At 34.9% G+C, this 19003-nt stretch overlaps 1 protein-coding gene across 2 annotated transcripts; it reads left to right on the forward strand.

Annotated features, from left to right (window-relative positions):
* Nucleotides 1-4024: 4024 nt before the first annotated feature.
* On the forward strand, nt 4025-18767 carry LOC135592701 (ran-binding protein M homolog). 2 transcript variants are annotated; one of them, XM_065082327.1, is made up of 11 exons: nt 4025-4172; nt 4270-4661; nt 6039-6185; nt 6728-6814; nt 7807-7852; nt 9059-9135; nt 10411-10573; nt 11387-11455; nt 15505-15564; nt 17582-17668; nt 18197-18767. In XM_065082327.1, exons 2-11 carry the CDS (start codon nt 4300-4302, stop codon nt 18479-18481), a joined length of 1383 nt encoding a protein of 460 aa, XP_064938399.1. In that variant the 5' UTR covers nt 4025-4172; nt 4270-4299; the 3' UTR covers nt 18482-18767. The 2 variants fall into 2 exon arrangements, with proteins under 2 accessions (XP_064938399.1, XP_064938400.1); XM_065082328.1 differs by having other exon boundaries at nt 4038-4172; nt 4256-4661.
* Nucleotides 18768-19003: the final 236 nt, after the last annotated feature.

Genomic DNA, 19003 nt, shown 5'->3' on the forward strand with positions numbered 1-19003 from the left:
TTTCATGTTTCATTCACACAGGGAGTCCAGTTACTCGATGGGCATCTGTAGCATTTGCTGCTGGAGTGGGTATTGGATCAGCATATACAGATTGCTTATGCATATTTGATGGCTTTCCTCAGAAAGTCTCATCTTCGGAAGTCTCATCCATCTCTTCTGGTTCTCCTTGAGTAAGTTCTCAGCTATTCATTTGTTTCTGCACTTAATCCACGTTTACATATTTGGTATTTTGTTGCTGGAATTTGCATTGTACTGGATTCTAGTAAAGATGCAGTTTTAGGAATGAAGTCAAGTCGAAATGTTACGTTTTAATATGAAATAATAATGCATGTAATATTTTATTTTTGAAAGGAAAATTTTTATTAAACTCCCATCAGGGGAATATCCAACAAATTGGAGTAAAGTGATTGGAAGCATAAGCTCCCCGAAAAATAAAAGATAATTGCTAAAGAGCATGAATGGATATTGTAAGAACATGTGATGATCAAAGGAGAAACAAAATTGATAAAATAAAATGAAAACAAGAGAAAATACATCATTCGTGTATGGTTAATTCAACATGATAATAATGCTTGATCCACATCATTGAAATTCAGACAACATGTGGCAATGTATAGTGCTTGGTGTAAGAAAATAGTTTGACAAACAATGCAAAAGTAGGTGACGAAGTTTCATCAGGAAAAAAAAAATCTAAATTTTCAAATCATAAACCAAAGAATATGCATTATAAAACAAATAAAAAAGCTAGGATGGCAATCATTTCATAAAGTGATTGTGATTGTGGGATACACCTAAGTGGAAAATAAAAACAAGTTTTGGAAAGAGAATTCCGGTCATAAATAGAATTTTAGTATTTAGTTTTAGGATGCTAAATTTAGATTACTTTTCCAGTTTACTGCTGAAATGAGATCAGAAGGAAGGTACCATACAATGAATTTAAAAAATAAGCTTAAAATATTTTTCAGTATCTGGGATGCTATGATTCCCCCATTCGTCAACACAATGACGAATCCAGCCTACTTAAACCTTGCATGATTTTACCTTTTCTTTCGCTGATATCCAGTGTAACTAATATTTCGGCCTCAACGATTGTCATGTTAGCTATTGGAGGCCTTTTCACCATGTCTTATACTAATGGATGTTCTCTCTCTCTCTCTCTCTCACTCACTCACTTTTGTCTTTTTATACAGGAGGACAATAACTGATTGAGAGATTGCATCTGAACACTGAAACCATTGGTCAATTGCTTGGAAGAACTACTAGGTCTTGTGTCAATGTTAAAAAAGTTTTTACTCCTGGATGACTGTGAAGCAGATGTATGCTTTGAGGAAGATTGTAATTTTGGATGTTATGAAAACAGCTTTGTTAAACAAGGACAGCAATGCTGTTTGATGATTTTAGTGGTGACCATGAGGAATCTCTTTGATATATCAAGGTAGAATGCATCTATTGGCTTGAAAATGATTTCCAAGTGGGGAAAATATGTCTAAGGGGGCTGTACTACAAGCTGTAGGAAATAATCTTGATTGAATCAATCTGGGAGATATATGTCATTTGGGATAAATAGATAGTAATACTTGTGATTATGAAGGTGCTAGTTATCTTAGTTAGTAAAGATTTAATAGTTTATTATGAGGTCATGGGCTTAAATTTCATTTTCATCATGTACCCTTTGTGAAAAAAAATTATGATTCCCATGAGATGAATTACTACGGTGAAAAATTCATGAAAAATGTGATCTTATTTAAATTTTCATGAAAAATAATTCAAAATAAAGATCAGATCAATTTTTCAGTCCTATAAGGTGAATTTTAGGACAAAGTCTCTCATTTTGGGTGTTTTCGTGACTCACATTTTGCTTTTATCCAATGGTTTCTTTTTTCTTCTTTTTTCTTTTACCTTAGTCTCAAAAATGCCTTTGATAGGATGCCCAAAAATTCATTTGATATAATATCCAAAAACAGTCACCCATTCTTTATAAGTCATCCGTTCTTTATATTGAACCAATCCAATTGATTTTATAGTGTTCTTATGAAAATGTTAAAATTAAAAATTCTGGCATAGATTTTAATTTTTTATTTTTTTATTCCTAAACCAAAAAGAATACATATTTAAAAATCACTAAGGATAATAAATTAGTTTATATTATAATTTGAGTTATTATTCACCGACTAGAGTGTTTTTAGATAAGTAACAAAGACATTGTAACTCTATTTAAAGACACGATAAGCGACGTATAGGTCAATTTTTTTTAATGTTTTATTTGAAACCTCGCAAAGAATGATAAATTAATTTGTGTAGTATTTTAAGTTTTTTTTTAATTATAGTATTTTTTATATAGATTTATAGTACTTTTATTAAGATATCAAAAATATTATAATCCTAGTAAGAAACATTTTGATTGGATCTATAGATTGATTTTGGGATCAGAAATATTTTTTGACATATCCTGTATGATACATTTTGGGATTAAAAGAAGTACACAACTAATTACGTACCCTTGTAGTTAGATCTTCTTAGTATCTCGGTCTCTATACTTTAAAATAATTATATTAAAATATCTATAGTTATAAAAATGAAGCATTTAAAATCTCTATAGTTTTATCAGCAGAAGGTATAGCAGGTGACAAGACGTGTACGAAAGAGATAAAAAAAATTATTTTTAATTATGGTGATAGGCTAATTATAGATTATCCGTTGAAGTTAGATCATTTTAGTATTTTGGTGCCTTGATTAAAAAAATATATATTAAAATCCTTATAGTTATGAAATTAAAATATTTAATTTTATTTACTCTAACATCATTGATTTTATTGACGAAAGATAATAGCACGTGACAACACATGCATGAATGACATGAAAACGATAAGCAAAAAAGTAATTTACGGTAGTGGTAGACAATAACACCGTGGGTGGGTTATTGTGATGGTGGTTGACACTAACAATATGGTGGTCTGCTTTAGCGATATCGATCTAAATATCAGCGATAAGGAGGAAGAGGAGGCAAAACGATGAGATATATACATCAGTGTCAAAAAAGGAAAATGAGGGAGGTGATGTATTTGCATTGGTGTCGCACTGCTCTACCTTTTCTTTCTCCTTCGGCGCTACCCTAAATTTGCATCAGCGTCAAATGAGGAAGAAGTGACAGGTAAGGCATCTATGTTAGACGAGGAAGAGGAGACAAGTGAGACAGAGAGGTGTGACACCATTCATGGCATGTGCTATTTATTCCGTTAGTAAGACCGATGGTATTATGATAAATGAGGTTAAATGCTTTACTTTTAAATGACAATATATACTAAAAAGATCTAATTACAATGTTAGATCTAATTACAAGGTTAAATGGTATTAGGATAAATGAGATTTTAATATAAATTTTTTAAGTCTAAAATTCGAAATATACTAAAAAGATCTAATCACAATGACAATATATAATTAACCTATCATAATTATTAAAATTATATTTTTATTCATAATTTTCATTCCATTCAAGTGTCTATTGTTATGTGTTATATATTTTCATCGATAAAATCAACGGATAAATGAGATTAAATATTTTACTTATATATTTAACTATATAAATTTTAACATAATTTTTTTAATCTAAAAATCAAAATATTAAAAAATTAACTATAATAGATAATTAGATAATATATAATTAGCTGCAGAAGTATGCCACCAGCAAAAACAAAAAATGGGAGGCATCAATCCGGAAAAGCTCATGTTTTCTGATAATTTGTTGTATATATAATTTAATTTAAAATTTTATAATATACAAAAGGTGACGTCAAGAGAATATCCATAGCTTATAGAATTATCATCGTACCTGAGCCGTCCATTATGGTGATGAGAGGAGGATCTCATGGCTCTTAGAGTTGGCATTGTATGCGATCTAGTTCACTACGTTACGGCAGTGCGAGAGGCGCCAATATGACATTTTTAACCCCCACGAATCTCAAATTTCCCGTATTTTAAGCTCAAATGTTAACCTCTTCACTTGTAGACAAAAAGGTCATTTACGTCTCACTAAAGTCGCTACCGCGGTTAGCAGCGGAGAAGGCCTCAGCTTTCATCCCATCCGCCGCCCCTTTCCCCCTTTTTCTCTCGAGATTAGGGTTTCGATTATCATTCCGACAGAGAGGAGCCCGACCATCGATTTGGGCCTTCAGGTAAGCATTCGATTGCTGATTTCTCCTGGGGTTTTCGATTTGCGCGCATCTCTGTCGTTTGTAGCACTACATTTATTGAGAAGGTTGGGTCGAACAGTTGAGTCTTGGATTCTTGGACGAGGGCTTGATGATGATCAATCAAGAGCCGGCGGGAGAATCCATCGATCTCTTCCGACTGGCCTCGCGCTGGAGGTCGGGCGCCGAATGGAAGAAGATCGTCGAGGAGATGGATTCAGAGCCGGTGCCGTCGCATTTGAACACGATCAACAGCTCCGGCTTGTTCCAGATCGTGTCGACGGACAAGATGTCCGTCCAGTATGTGGGTTCCCCGCAGCATGGGCACGATGTCGGTGTTGTGCAGGCGGACTATCCGGCGCCCACCAGGAGGCTGGCTTACTATTTCGAGATGACGGTGAAGAATGCCGGGCAGAAGGGGCAGGTCGCTATTGGGTTCACTATGCAGCATTTCAAGATGCGGCGGCAACCTGGGTATCCGTATTTGCACATGTTTAACTTAAATTGTTTGCTTTTGATCTGATCTTGAATAGTTTCACATCTAGTTCTGCACTTCGAAGTTTGAAGTATCCTTCCTGTTCCCTGGTTTTCTGTATAAGTTTCTCAGTTCCTGCAGCTTAGGGCCGAATTATCTTGTGTTCTCAATATAACAATGATGACATACTATGTGAAATTCAATCCTTTTCCGGGGGTCCTGTCATTTCAAGTCCCGTCCACGGTGGTGGAAAGGAAGGTAAGGATAAAATGTCAGCCATAGTTCTCAGAGGATACCTATCTCATGTGTCGGAGTAGTACAACATTAAGGTCAATGACAAAAAAAGATATGTGTGGGTGTTAATGATGTTCAAAATCATAGATATATGATGTATATGCCTTGTTTGGTGAGGAGATAGTTCCCATCTTGAGGAAGATGGAAAGTGTCCAGCTACAACCCTCGCTTTGAATGAAAAAAATAGGTTTAAATATTGTTTATCATAGAATTTCCTGGATGAATAATTGGATTCAATTATTTTTTGTTTACATTAAACATATGTGGTTATCATAGGTCAACTGCAATTAGTAGATTTTGGTAATGATTTTTATTTTGCTTAGTTCACATACATGGAATCTTTGTAATATTTTGAAGGGGCATGATGATTGTTAATTATTACTTCACAATTGAAAAATGGTGCCGTTAAGGTGGAAATCATAATAAAGTTAAGAATATAGGTACTGTAATTGGGCCAACCTTTGAGTATGAACGAATTTAGAGAGGTACCTAGATGTTATAGGAAGTGGATGGTCTCCTTTGCCATAACCATTTGTAGAGGCACATGATTGCTTATTTGCAGATAGTGCAATTATATTGTCTTTGGACTTGCATTTTTTGGCTTAACCTTTAGTGGGTGTTCATTCCTCTTTACTTTAATAATTATGGAATAGGTTTTCCCAGACCCTGGTCTGTAAAATGCCAAAATTTGCCAGTTAAAACAAAAAAATAGGTCAAATGCAGAATAATTTTAGCCACAAATTGCTGGGAAGGTGGTAAGAAGGTATTTGACCATATCGAAGATGTGGGTATTGACCAAGTGTTTGACAAAGCAAGTGTAGAAAGCATTTGTCAATTTTGGCTGGAGCATCTTTCCCTCGTTTTGCAGTTTGCTTTTTTCGGTTGAATACTTTATTACCCAAAAACAAGTAATGACATTTTTGCGTGTTGATTTCTGGTTCTTAATTCCTTCTGCAACAAAGGTATTTTTTACTTGCATACATTTAGTTTTAATGAAAATCATGTTTTAGTTTTGCAAGAAAAAAATAATTTTCTGTTCTGTTGCTATTTCAATTTTTCATGAACTACTACTTTCTGTGTAGCTGGGAAGCTAATAGTTGTGGATACCATGGAGATGATGGATATCTTTATCGTGGACAAGGAAAAGGAGAATCTTTTGGACCAACATTTACAACTAATGATACTGTTGGTGCTGGTATCAATTATGCATCACAGGAGTTCTTTTTCACGTAAGTCAATGGATTGTTTAGCATAAAGAAATTGTACCATTAGCTACTAGGATGGTTGATATTTCCAAAATTTTGGAGCTCTTTGAGTTCATATATGTTGTCCTAATTTACATGCTTGTGTTGCGGAGTTCAGGGATCCTTAATCTAGTAAGCAGTTCTCGGATTTTGTGAATATTTATAGAGATAGTTGATTTATTATCATGGTTCACCTTATCGATCCGTATCAGTGTACTGACCCCTTGTCGGTATGACATGTACCGACATACCGACACATGGTATGGTGAGATCTACTGATAGACTGATATGTACCGCACATATCGATCCCCTAGGTACATACCATCTGTACCGAGCGATACATTATGGTACGGTGAACCTTGCTTATTATTATCTTGATTTTTCGTGAACTGGTATCTATTATCTTGATTTGCATCTCTATACTTGTCTAGGGTTGACTTAGATGATATCCCATCTATCTTTTCGATAACTAATTGTCTGACTATGTATTGTATGTAATAACTTGAATCTTTAATCTTTATGTGCAGAAAGAATGCAAAACTTGTCGGAACTGTTCCGAAGGATATCAAAGGCCCTCTTTATCCTAGCATAGCTGTTCACAGCCAGAATGAAGAGTATGCTGTAGTAATTTGTAATATGAAATTGATAATGTTTCTTTGCTTTTAAGTTGTCTATGTAATCTAAGTCTTCCTAGTGGTGCACCTAATTTACTCCTGGTACATTCATGCAATGTGTAGGCTAATTAGAATCCAACTGCACCATTATGCTGTAATTGTTTTTCCCATAGAGCTTTCTTGAAGATTTGTTGCAATGGTAACATGCTAGATCTCATCAGTGATGAGAGGTCCAAGTCCAAATAGGGCACAGATTTATCATTCTTGCTTGAGGTTTTTGAGGAAGAATTAGAAATGAGTAAAAGTTTCATGGGTCCTAATGTTTGTTTTTCTCACTTTTTACTAATTGTGAAGATTATAAATGAATCTGCTAAGGTTTTAGACTTGTAGGTGGGAAGTGAAAAAAAAAGGGGGACTAGATATTGCAGATTGATCTAGCAGCTATTTTTGGTTTATTTTGTCTTTGAAACAAATTTGTTAACTTAGGGGTTTTTAAATACAATAAATTTTATGCAATTTTTTTTCTGAATATAGTAAGTTGTCATATATCAACATGTTCTGCATTTTTACATCACTCACCAAGATTATCCAATAAGAAGAGGGAAAAACACTTATGTTTAAGTCTTTAAGGTGAACTCGATTATTAAGGTATCTTGTTGAAGACTTTCTACATGGAAGGAAACTTATTGCAATCAAGATCCTGCTAGTATAAAATATCATCTTTTGAAACAAAAATCAAAGTGAAGGTTCTTCAAAAATGGTAGATGTGATAATTATTTTAATTAGTCCTTAATTTAAAAGAACTTACAATTTAATGTTTTGAACTATGTTTTTCTTTTTGTACTTAGGCCATCTATGCATCTGGTATTATTTTGACGATTTTCAGGTCATTTTGTGAAACTTATAGGCATCGTAGTGTAGGATGCATATTGTAGCTATTTAAACAGATTTATTTTATTTTATTTACTGACATGTTCACCCTTATGTTGTAGAGTTACTGTAAACTTTGGGAAGAAACCATTCCTTTTCGACATCGAAGTAAGAATATTCTTCTGCAGTGTTGATCTCCTTCTTAGTCTGTTGCTTAATCACAAAGATAACTGTCCAACTTTCTGTGTATGATAGTTATATGGACACATGTCTAAGCGAACAATAGTTATGTACACATGCGTGCCAACCTGTATCTGTTCTTGTATGCAATGGACGAGTATTTCATATGGATGTTCTGATTCATGTTAACAAGTTAATGCTCATCAACTATTCTTTGCCTAGTTCTTTTGATCTCATATTATAGTGGAAATACTGGGTTTTTGCTTTTGCTACTCAAGTAAGCCAACCAAATTTGTACTTAAGCCTAACATAGCCAATAGAACTTTAGGCAACCTTTATTAAAAATTTGACCCACTGGATTTTGGCTGCCTATCAAGTAGTTCAACTACAATGTGACCTAGTTCTGCATTGTATGCATGTTCTAATAATTATTAATTTGATAAAAAATGTGGCTCTATAAACATTGTGGGCAACTACTTTTCATAAAAGTTTGGTCTCATCCTGGTGTACTGAAAGTCCTATATTTGGTTGGTCTTGTATTATATATATCTATATAGGATGGTGGATGCTTAAATGATAAAGAATAAAGGGATAATGAAAAGATATCTATAAAGCTAATAAGGAAAACACACTAACAAATTACTCTATAGATACTTTAATAGTTAAGAAAGACGACATTAGTCACAAATAAAATTATGGGGGCCTGTCGCCATGATGCCATTCCTCGTTTGATTCATCTTCTAACTACAACACTTGACCATACACCAAGCTAGTCGTTTTAGCTTGACCATACATCACCATAGGGATCCCTATTTCTATACTGTGCTTTAAAGATTTACAAAATCATAAAAATGAGAAAATTTTGAAAGTTATATTACAACTAAAGAAGAGGCAAAAAGAGCTGTAATTATGATAAGATACACTAAATATAAAATCACGAGATATCACTACGTTTTAGTTCTTTTGCATCTTATATAGGTTTCTTGAGGTACCGAAAGATAACATCTGTATGATCTCTGGACCTGATAGAAACAACAACTTTTCTTTTTAGCATCTTGTGTTTTGTAAGATTTTCTTAGTTGAAACAGGTTATGTCTTTAAACCCAGTCATATGATTGGCAATGATGGTCTTCATTCTTGCATTTTCTTAGTGCTTTCAACTTTCTCAGAGACAATCCTGTTTTTGTTGACCAGGGTTTTATTTTGGAAGAGAGATTGAAACAGCAGGCAATGATTGAAAAGCTATCCTTACAACCAAATATTAGTCACTGGTATGTTTGCATAATATATAAACCATCTCTCTCTTATCATTACTTGCTTGTGTGTGAAAAAGACAGTGACATGGTGATTTCCAATTATATAAATCTTTTACTGATGGATTTATGTGTTAGACATCCCACTGTATAAAAATACCATAATACATTCCTAACTTGGTTATCTTGTCTGCAATTCTAATTCTTACTTCTAGAGAGTTGATTAAATAATGCTTTTGTTTCTGTTTCGTGTGCTGATTATATTTTCTGTATAATGTTATTTTTTTTCTTTGTCTGTTACTTTGTTGATTTTTCACATTTCTTTTGCTGAAGCAGTATGACAAAGTAATTTGATGGATGATTTGGTGAAGGGGTGCAATCTGTCTTTGAAACTTGCTGAATTTGTTAAGATACTTGTAGAATTTTTATGTGGCTTAACCAACGGAATGGTTCTTTCATATGACACTATACAGAGGAAATCTAGCCTACAAAATGCTCAAAGACTTAAAGATAGCTTTGTGGTCATATGCATCCTAATCTAGCATGATAGTTTTAGAAAGTTTGATTCCACTTGAAGGCTCTGCCTGCCAACCCGTAAAGATTTTGTATGACTAATGATAAGTGACTTCTTGAAGATAGTGTTAACACTTGGTACTTAGTTATCATGGTTGTCTAGGTGTTCGGCCTTAAAAACTGTCTAAGCCATCACATCATGGTTTTTTCTTAGATGTTCAGCCTAATAAGTATGGCCATCACACAAATCCATCTGGCCTCATTGCGATCACCACCAAAATTTACACAGGCACCCTCCTATCAGAAACATGTTCTTACATGGAGGTAAACATACTTCAATGAACATGCAATTTAGATTCTTTAATCACACTCCTTAAATGCATTGCAAACATCAATATTCTGCCCCAGTTAACATTTTGACCATGAGTTTAGAATTCCAATGAGATTGTCAAGAATTGATGTTCAAAATTCACTCAGACGCAGGGACCTTTATATATGTAATAGATTTTCAACCTATGGTTCTGGACTCCTGTCAACTATTTCCATCCTTAATTCCCAATTCTTAGAATAATAGTTAGCAGGATTGATTGATCAGGATTCCGAGCTTCAGTATTCAGCCTTTTAAAAAAAAAAAAAATTAATTATTAATTTTTGAATTATATTTATTTTCCAACAAATTGAAGATCTTTATGACCATCTTTCATATGTTGCAAGTATACTGCTTTTGTTTGGTTTCTTTCTGAATATATTGGATAGAAATTGAAGATTTTGTTTCCGCAGGATTGTTCGTTCTTATTTGCTGCACTATGGCTATCAAGACACATTGAAGTCATTTGATCTTGCAAGTGAAAATACTTATCCTTCAGAGTCTATGGCACAGGAAAATGGCTTTGATGATCAAGGAGACATGTATGCACTTGATCACAGAAATATTTTGCGTCAGGTAGGAAGCTACATTCTAGGAGGATATTTTAGATTATAAATTTATATTCTTACTGGTTGCTGTACTAAAAATCATTTGTACTATCATGAAGCATGTATTCTGGCATATTGTCCATTTTATGATTCATGCTTGATTGCAGTGAGATTTATGCAAAATCACACACTGGTTACTATTACATATCATATTGCAAACATGTTCAAATCTATTTAGGAGAAAGGACAAGACTTGTATGTCAAAACAACATCAGAATGGAAACTCCTAGGTCTATATATAGCCAAATCACGATGCTACCTTTAGGGAACCTCTTCAAGTTTATTCACTGTTTCATTCAACATCTTTATCATTTTCGGGTTCAATACATCACAAGCTTTATAAACTACATAGGTTGGCTTACTATAACATGACATTACAAGGAGACTTTGTTGATCAAGGGAAAGTGGTCATTATGTGCTTGTTTAGGGGGGCATAATGCTTAGTATGGTATATTTCTATGCATAGCCTTGTCTAAAATTCTATTTTGAGGCTAAGTGATATAATGAAATTTGATCTTTATCTATTACATGTCATCAAAAAATATTTCCAATCTGGAAATTTGATCTTTTAAAGAAATTTCTATTCTGAACTATTTCCTCAGATGTACTGATTACTTTTGGCATTCATAACCAGGACATGTGAACTAAGTCTATCTTTTTGTAAGTTTATTGCATTACAATACTTCCCAAAAAGACGAGTTGAATCAAATGATTATGTCCTACTTTCTTTGAGCAGTGAAATATCTATCATTTGTTAACCAATTACTTTTCAATAATGAAGCTTATCAAGAATGGTAATATTGATTCTGCATTTCAAAAGCTTCGGGAATGGTATCCTCAGGTTTTGCAGGTATGTTTTGAACATCTTTAACACCATATGTATTTAGGATCTGCTTCTTAGTTTTGTTTTTTTTTCCTGCTTTTCATTCTTTCTGTTAAATGTTGTACTGTGGATGGCACTGCAAAGGGCAAAAGAAAAATGTCTTTTAAATGATTACATAAGAGAACTATGGGTTATCTAATACAAACTATGAACTTATATATCTAATTGAAGTCACTAGATTAAGTTTCTTGGGAATGTTTAACAAAATTCTTACTCCAATCTAGAATGTCTGGATTCCCTTCTGTTTATAAAAGATTCGGGGAGGAGCTTTGACGTTCAGCTAGGTGGGGCAACATTGACATGGACAATTGATATGCTACTAGTTATATTATCATTGTCTTTGTAGAACATGGTACAATTTTAGACCCTTCATACCATATGAAAAGGCAGAAGGCAATTTCTACTTGAAGTTTGTATTGCAGATAATTCATGCACTTGATAGGGCAGAGTGACAAGGAAAATAGAATATTGAGCATCAAACAGCTTCTAACAAGCAAACTCCAATAGGTCTAGAGTTGTTTGGTCCATTCCAGTGCTTTAGTTGGATCAGTAAATATCAGCCCATATGTGCTAGTTTGAACAGGTTTAGGGTTTTTAAGAGGAGACTACCAGGATGTTGTCTGGTGCAAGGATTTAGATTTTGGTGCGATAATGTTTTCTGTAACCGATCATATCAATATGGTACCTATAAACTAGGTAATGTGCCTACTTGTACCGCTTGGTATCACTAAAACACTAATAAAAAAGATACCAATTGGTATATATGATCTATTACTGGTCCTTGGTCGAACTGGTAAATAATGGTCCATACTGATATTGTTACAATATAGATTCGTTTCTTGATCTGGTGTTTTTAGAAAAATTGAACCACATCTTATTCGTTAGCAGAATGTTTGGGTGGTAATATTAACCATGTTTGTTTAGGCATGTCTAAAAAGGATCTTAAATGCACCTTTGAGAATGTGACATACATTGAGAAACATGAAGAAAGAGAGGAGTGGCAGGGAGTTCAAAAGAACAAAATTCAGAAAATGGAAGAAATGTGTGATGGACATTAGGTTGTATGGTGTAACTTTCATCAATGCAAATAAATATAAAATATGTGTTTATAACATAGGCTCCTGGAAATAGTTGGGAACAATTGCTTACCAGATGTAAATTTGTTAATTTCTACTGATGTGCCTATGTAAGCTATACTGGTTACTATATATCAAGTATTTTTTCAAGTTGGAATTCAGCCTGTTTTCTCTGGCCAAATTTCAACAAATAAGCAAAGACTATTTAAACAACATATGATATCAATGACCCAGGTTTTCTCTGGCCAAATTTCATTTTCTGCATTCATGGAAATTGGAATTCAGCCTGTGTTTGCAGTTCCATGGTGAAGATCATTCTCAATGATGAACAAAGTGAATTTCAAGTTTAAGGGAAGGTTGTCCTTATTAAAGATAAATTTGTTCATGAAGTTTGTTGTTGAGCAAAGTTTTAAATCTCAATACTAAACATGTATTGATCTTGGTCAGACCAACACGGGTCCAGTACATACTGGTATGCTGATGCATCGTAGACTGGCATATAGGTCGATACCAAGCAAAGAGAGAGGAAAAGAACGGGAGGGTAGGAGAAGAAGGTGTAGAGCAGGATGAGGTGGAGTGGAGGAGGAGATGGATGAGGAGGTAGAGGAAGACGTAGAGAATTAGAGGAGGGAGGAGGAGGTGTACTGGAGAAAAGGAAGGAAGCATCGATCTAATTGCACGGCAGCAGTGACACAGTGGGATGGGGGCAATGAGGTGGTGGATTACTGGGGTGAGGCAACAAGGAGGAGAAGGAAGAAACGAAGGAGGAAGGGAGAGAAAGAGAAAAGGAAAGGTTTTAGGTTATGTGGGAGGAAAGACTCGAGGAAAAGGAATGACAGCCATTAAAAATATATAAAAAAAATGATAGGGATATCAGGCGGTAGGCTTACTGCCAGTGCCCCCAGTTTTAATTATCAAAAGATAGTGGCAAGTCTGGTTCGGTAGGGTTATTGTGTGGTAGAATCTGGACTGGACTAGGTGAAATCATCTGGTCTGTATCCTTTTTTCTTATCAGATCAGTAAATATTAGTTGGTACTGACTGATCCAATTGGTTTTTTAATTCTTGTTATTGACACATCATCAAGTTACAAAATACTCAGGTACCATAAGAAGAAAAACTGCATTATTGAGAGGAACTTGGTGATCAGTACAATATGTTTTTTAATGGGAACAATGATAAGTACCTTTCTGCAGCATGATTAACATATGTGTGGAACAACATTGTGCACTGCTGTTTTAACTTTATGTGATACCCCCATAAACCATTGTTTATATTACCAGGCTACCAGCAGTTGCAAAGAAATTGAACTTGTGGTAGATCCTCTGGATAAAAAAGTAGGCGAGGAAGCATACATACAGACTTATTAGAAATAATTGATCTTGTTGACCAAACGACACTCTTATGATGCTTGATAACAAAATTTATTAGCAAATTTTGTTCGGCTGAGTTAATTTTTGGCTAATTTTTAAAGTCAATTCAACTTATGCATTAAAGATATTATAAACCATGGCTGGGTTAAACCTTGCGATTGAACCAGCGTTTGAGGTCTAGTTCGGTCTTCGGTGCTTTAGTTGGTTCAATCGAACCAACTAAAGCACCGATATCGGCGTGACTTCCCTAACCCTAACCCTGCTTGCCGTTCATGCTATTGCCGCCATTTCTCGTTGTCGCTGCTGCTGTCACCGCTCTCGCTGCCGTCGCCGCTCTCGCTGCCGTCGCTACCGTTGCCACTGTCTCCGCTCGCTGCTTACACTCCCGCTTCTGTTGCTACTGCCGCTGCTCGCTGCTACCATTGCCATTGTCTCCGCTCGCCGCTTTCGCTCCCGCTCCCGCTGCTTGCTGTTGCCGGTGCCGCTGTCGCTGCTTGCCACTCCCGCTGCCACTGCTGCTACTCGCTGCTGTCGCTGCCATTGTCGTCGCTCGCAACTGCTGCTCCCGCTCTTCTCAGTCAACACCCTCGATCTTCCGACTCTTCTCTTACACTCTTCTCCTCTTTCGATAATATACTGTTAATAGTATACTTTATACTATTAACTGTATACTAGAAATAGTATTTGTATTTATTAGATTAATTTAATAGCATATTTTTATTTAAAAAATTAAAAAATTATATTTATTAATTATGTTATATATTTTTATATTTTAACGCCTCACTTCGCTCGGGCGAGCGCCTAGCATCTCGAGCGTTTTTGGATCTTGGCGTCTTTTGACGCCTAGCGCTTTTTAAATCACTGCTGTGCTTGGCTTAGCCAGTAATACCATTGAGGTCTGCCAATACCATGACATCGGACTGGGGTCAGAAGTTTTTGACAAAATTATAACTTTAATATTCATGCTGCTAGACTAGCTTCTTGCACACTTGATCTGGTTTTAGGTTAATAAGATGGATTGTATTGCTTTTAAATGGGTAGATTTTTCTTAATCATTAGACATCTGAATTATTGGATTATCATGTTTTAGTTCAATTGAATTATGATGTAATTTTCTGCTCATTATGTTATTGTATATATCTAACTATAAGTTATCCTCATATTTCTTTTTTAGTGTGGCCCTGATGAACTTATTCTCTTGATTTATAGATACTAAATTATTGATCTTTTTATTGGTTTGGCACACTTGACCTGAACCAGTAGTTGAAACAACAATAGGTATGCTATGGCATCGGTACCCCACTGGTTTAAAGGCCCTATGACAATTTTATTATGCGACAGTGAAATCCTTGTAAAGGATATGATGAATTCTGGTTGTTTGGAAAAAAAATTGAGCCATATTCTCAGCTTTGCAGACTTTATGTTCATTTTTTTTGTAATATTTGGGATGCATGATTGTTCACTTAGTTTATCGATTTGGCTTTTATTGTCATTTAGTATAAACTTTAGAACCTGAAACTTTAGTTTGAGCCTTGCAACTAAAATGACCACCAACTTGCTTTTTGCAGGATGACAAATCGTTGGTCTGTTTTCTACTTCATTCTCAAAGGTTTATTGAATACATTAGGGTAAGGTTTGAGATATCTTGCAGTATAGTTTTGTCTACTTCCTGTTTTATTTATTGTAGAATAATTTGTCAAGTTATGAGTATGTGTGGAATTTTCTTTTTCTATTCAGAATTCTTTGAGATATCTCACAGTATAGTTTTGTCTACTTCCTGTTTCTTTATTGAAGAATAGTTTGTCAAGTTATGAGCATGTGCAGAATTTTCTTTTTCTATTCAGCATTCAACTACTGATATATTCTAACAACATATTTAAGCTATCCCGTAATTGATATCTGATACATCTCATTGAGGATGTAATTGTACAATTTATCCAACGATTTTTGGCTTAAAGATGAAATTTCTTTGCTTGGTACGAACACAAAATTAACCAATAGATTCCTGTACCAATGTTTTCACATGCTCTGGTTAGGCTGCCTAGGCCATTATGATATACTCACCACCTATGCGTGTGACTTTTTCGAGTTTCAGGTTAAGCAATGATCTGAATACTTAGATGAATCCTAGGAAACTAACATGTATGCCTAGATGGGACATAGGAAGCTACCCAGGCCCCTAAGGTCTGCTCTTTTTCTTAAGTGGTTCTTTATCACAAATAATTTTTATAGATAGTAATAGGATTTAACTAAAATTTAATTTTATGAATTCAATGTTTTCCATTTTCAGTTTTCTAATGAGCGCAATTATTCTTTTCTAACAAGATACAACGAAATAGTTTTTTTTTTATGCATTTGTTCATTGAAAATATAAAAATGAATACATTGACCGGATAAACTTCTTTATTATGTTTTTTTTTGCCACGACACATGCCATTCTATCTTAAATGTTAATACTTCTTGGTATCTTAAGCGTTTATACTTCTTGTTTTGTTCTACTACTTTTGTTTATGCTGTATTATAAGGAGAGTCTTCCATCAAAACAACTTTAAAGCGACTTTTATGTGAAAATTTAACCAAGAAATGTTGCATGCAAAGAACCCTTAGATTGATCTCTATTGAAAGGTTAATGGACGGTGACTGCTTATGATATATTATATACTTTCTTGGAACTTAATTTTTATGTATCTATATAAATTTACACCTAATGTCCACCTATGTTCCTAGACCTTTTGCATGAGGCCTTCAAGAGGTCGCTGCCTGTTGCTGAGGCATTTCAACTATTTTTGGCCATACTGCTGAAATCTTTATAACATCATCATTCCAGTTTCACAATAGAACTACCACAATAATTGAGATCACTTTCTTAACAGACCAGTTTGGGGCATCTGGCCTCCGTTCATCAAGACAATCATGCAAAATGTTTCATCTTAATATAGGCTGCTTTTATTAGTTGGTCAGTGGGAGTTCCTCTTTCCATTTTCATAGGCCATGGTCACTAAAAGCTTATCAACTTGGGGACTTATTGACCTAAATATGTTGAAGTCTGTTCTTACAGGTGCAAATGCCGTATGAATCGGACATTCATTACATGAGATGAAAAATGAAATTCATGCCATTAGAACTTGTTGGTAATTTAGATAGGATTTTGTTCATTGACTGATAATTAGTTCCTTGGACTATTGTGGTATTCTGGGTTCACATTATGAAATTTCCCTAGATACAATTTGATCAATTTGGTAATTTCTGTTACCATGTTAATTGACAACCCCACCTTAAAAATGATTTCCCTTGTTTGCTTTCCCATCCTTTAAATTTGTGTGAAAATTGTGACGGGTGGTTGTAGACACTAGTATCACTGTTCTTCGTCACAAAGAATATTTGCATTGATGCTCTTCATTGGCTAGATCCACTGGCAGTAGTCAGCTTTTCTGTTTTGTCTGTTATGAAATTGTTCTCGTACATTGTATAATATCTGCACTTAAATGCCAGTAAGTTGGGTATCACATTTTTGTTTGAGAATATTTTGCTATAAGCTTTTAAAGTTAATTTACCCACAAATTTGGCTTGTTATGGTACCTGCTATGGTGTTGGTACTTTATTGACACTGTTGCTTTGTCATGCCTATATTGTTGGATGTCGTAGGTTGGACAGCTGGCAGAGGCAGTATCTTATGCTCAAAGCGAGCTGCAAAAGTTTTTCTCAGTAAAGTCTTATGTTGACCTCCTTCAGGTATTACTTGTAGTCAGTTTCAATTAATAAATTCCATGGTCTGTTCCGTCATGGCCAGGTTTATCTTCAGTTCATTCCATCAATTGACCTCTATGCATGTTTCTTCATGGCATAATTTATATCATAGTTGAAGTTTCTTCATGTTTTCATTTATACAAACATTAGAAGTTATTGAAATTGAACTTACTGGATTAATCGTTGTCACTAAAATTGAACATTGTCCTGTTTGCCTTTTCATCTGTCCATCACTAAAGTATTTCACTGTCACTAAAATCCAATAATGAAATTATTGGATTAATCATTGTCACTAAAGTATTTCATTGTTGATGTCGCAACAGTGAAATAAGAACCAAGTCCCCTATAGCATTTGTTCCTAATTAAGTTGGGAAAAAAAAATATTTGTGCAGGATGCTTCTCTTTCATATCCTGCTGCATCTAAAATTCGGCAATTGTATTTTTAAAAGTTTACATCAATCGTGTCAAATTCTTAATATTTGACATCCCCTCTTGTGTCCTTTTATGATATAGGACGTTTCTGGGCTGCTGGCCTATAAAGTGCCCGTGGAATCAAGTGTGGGTTATCTACTGGACGGACCACAGCGGGAATTTGTTGCTGATGCAGTAAATGCAGTTGTTCTATCCACAAACCCCAATTTGAAGGACGCAGATCGGTGTCTGTACTCGTGCCTGGAGAAGTTACTGAGGCAACTCACGCTGTGCAGCTTAGAAAGAAGGGCATCGAGCGAGGACCAAGGGGAGGCATTTTGTCTCCATAGAGAACTACAAAGTGGTGGAAGGGCAAAGTGCAGCTAGTCTTTCGTATTATTAATTGCCCTCTCACTGGTATGATTCTGTGTCCCACCCAGCTAGTCTTTTTTATTATTATTTATTATGTTTTCTTTTCTTTTTTTTTTCTTCTGGGGAGATAATTACTGGTGGAGCATGCACGATATTCTTGTCTGGCTGTCTTACATCTATCTACAGTTGTTTCCGATTCTGTTGTACAGAAGTTCTACATCATCAACTTGTATGTTGTTAGATAAAAAGTCTGTGGTTTAGACCCGTTAATGGAAACTTGTGTGCCCGATTTGGTGGTAAATGTGTCAAGTTTGTCTGTTGTGATAATTAGTCAGCTTAAAGTATGATCATGCATGCATGTGGTGGTGTATCTTGATTGATATATCAAGACCTGGGTTGCTGCCTTGTTTTATATCTTGCAGCTTGCAGCTTGCAGCTTGCTTATTACTTGATTATAATTAATTATATAAAGGTTCTTAAATCAAAACTATTGGAAGAGTGATGATTGCCGATTCGATTCGATTCGTGTCTCCGATT

The sequence above is a fragment of the Musa acuminata genome, chromosome BXJ1-9, assembly GCF_036884655.1.
Source record: "Musa acuminata AAA Group cultivar baxijiao chromosome BXJ1-9, Cavendish_Baxijiao_AAA, whole genome shotgun sequence".
In the NCBI taxonomy this organism is placed as follows: Eukaryota; Viridiplantae; Streptophyta; class Magnoliopsida; order Zingiberales; family Musaceae; genus Musa; species Musa acuminata.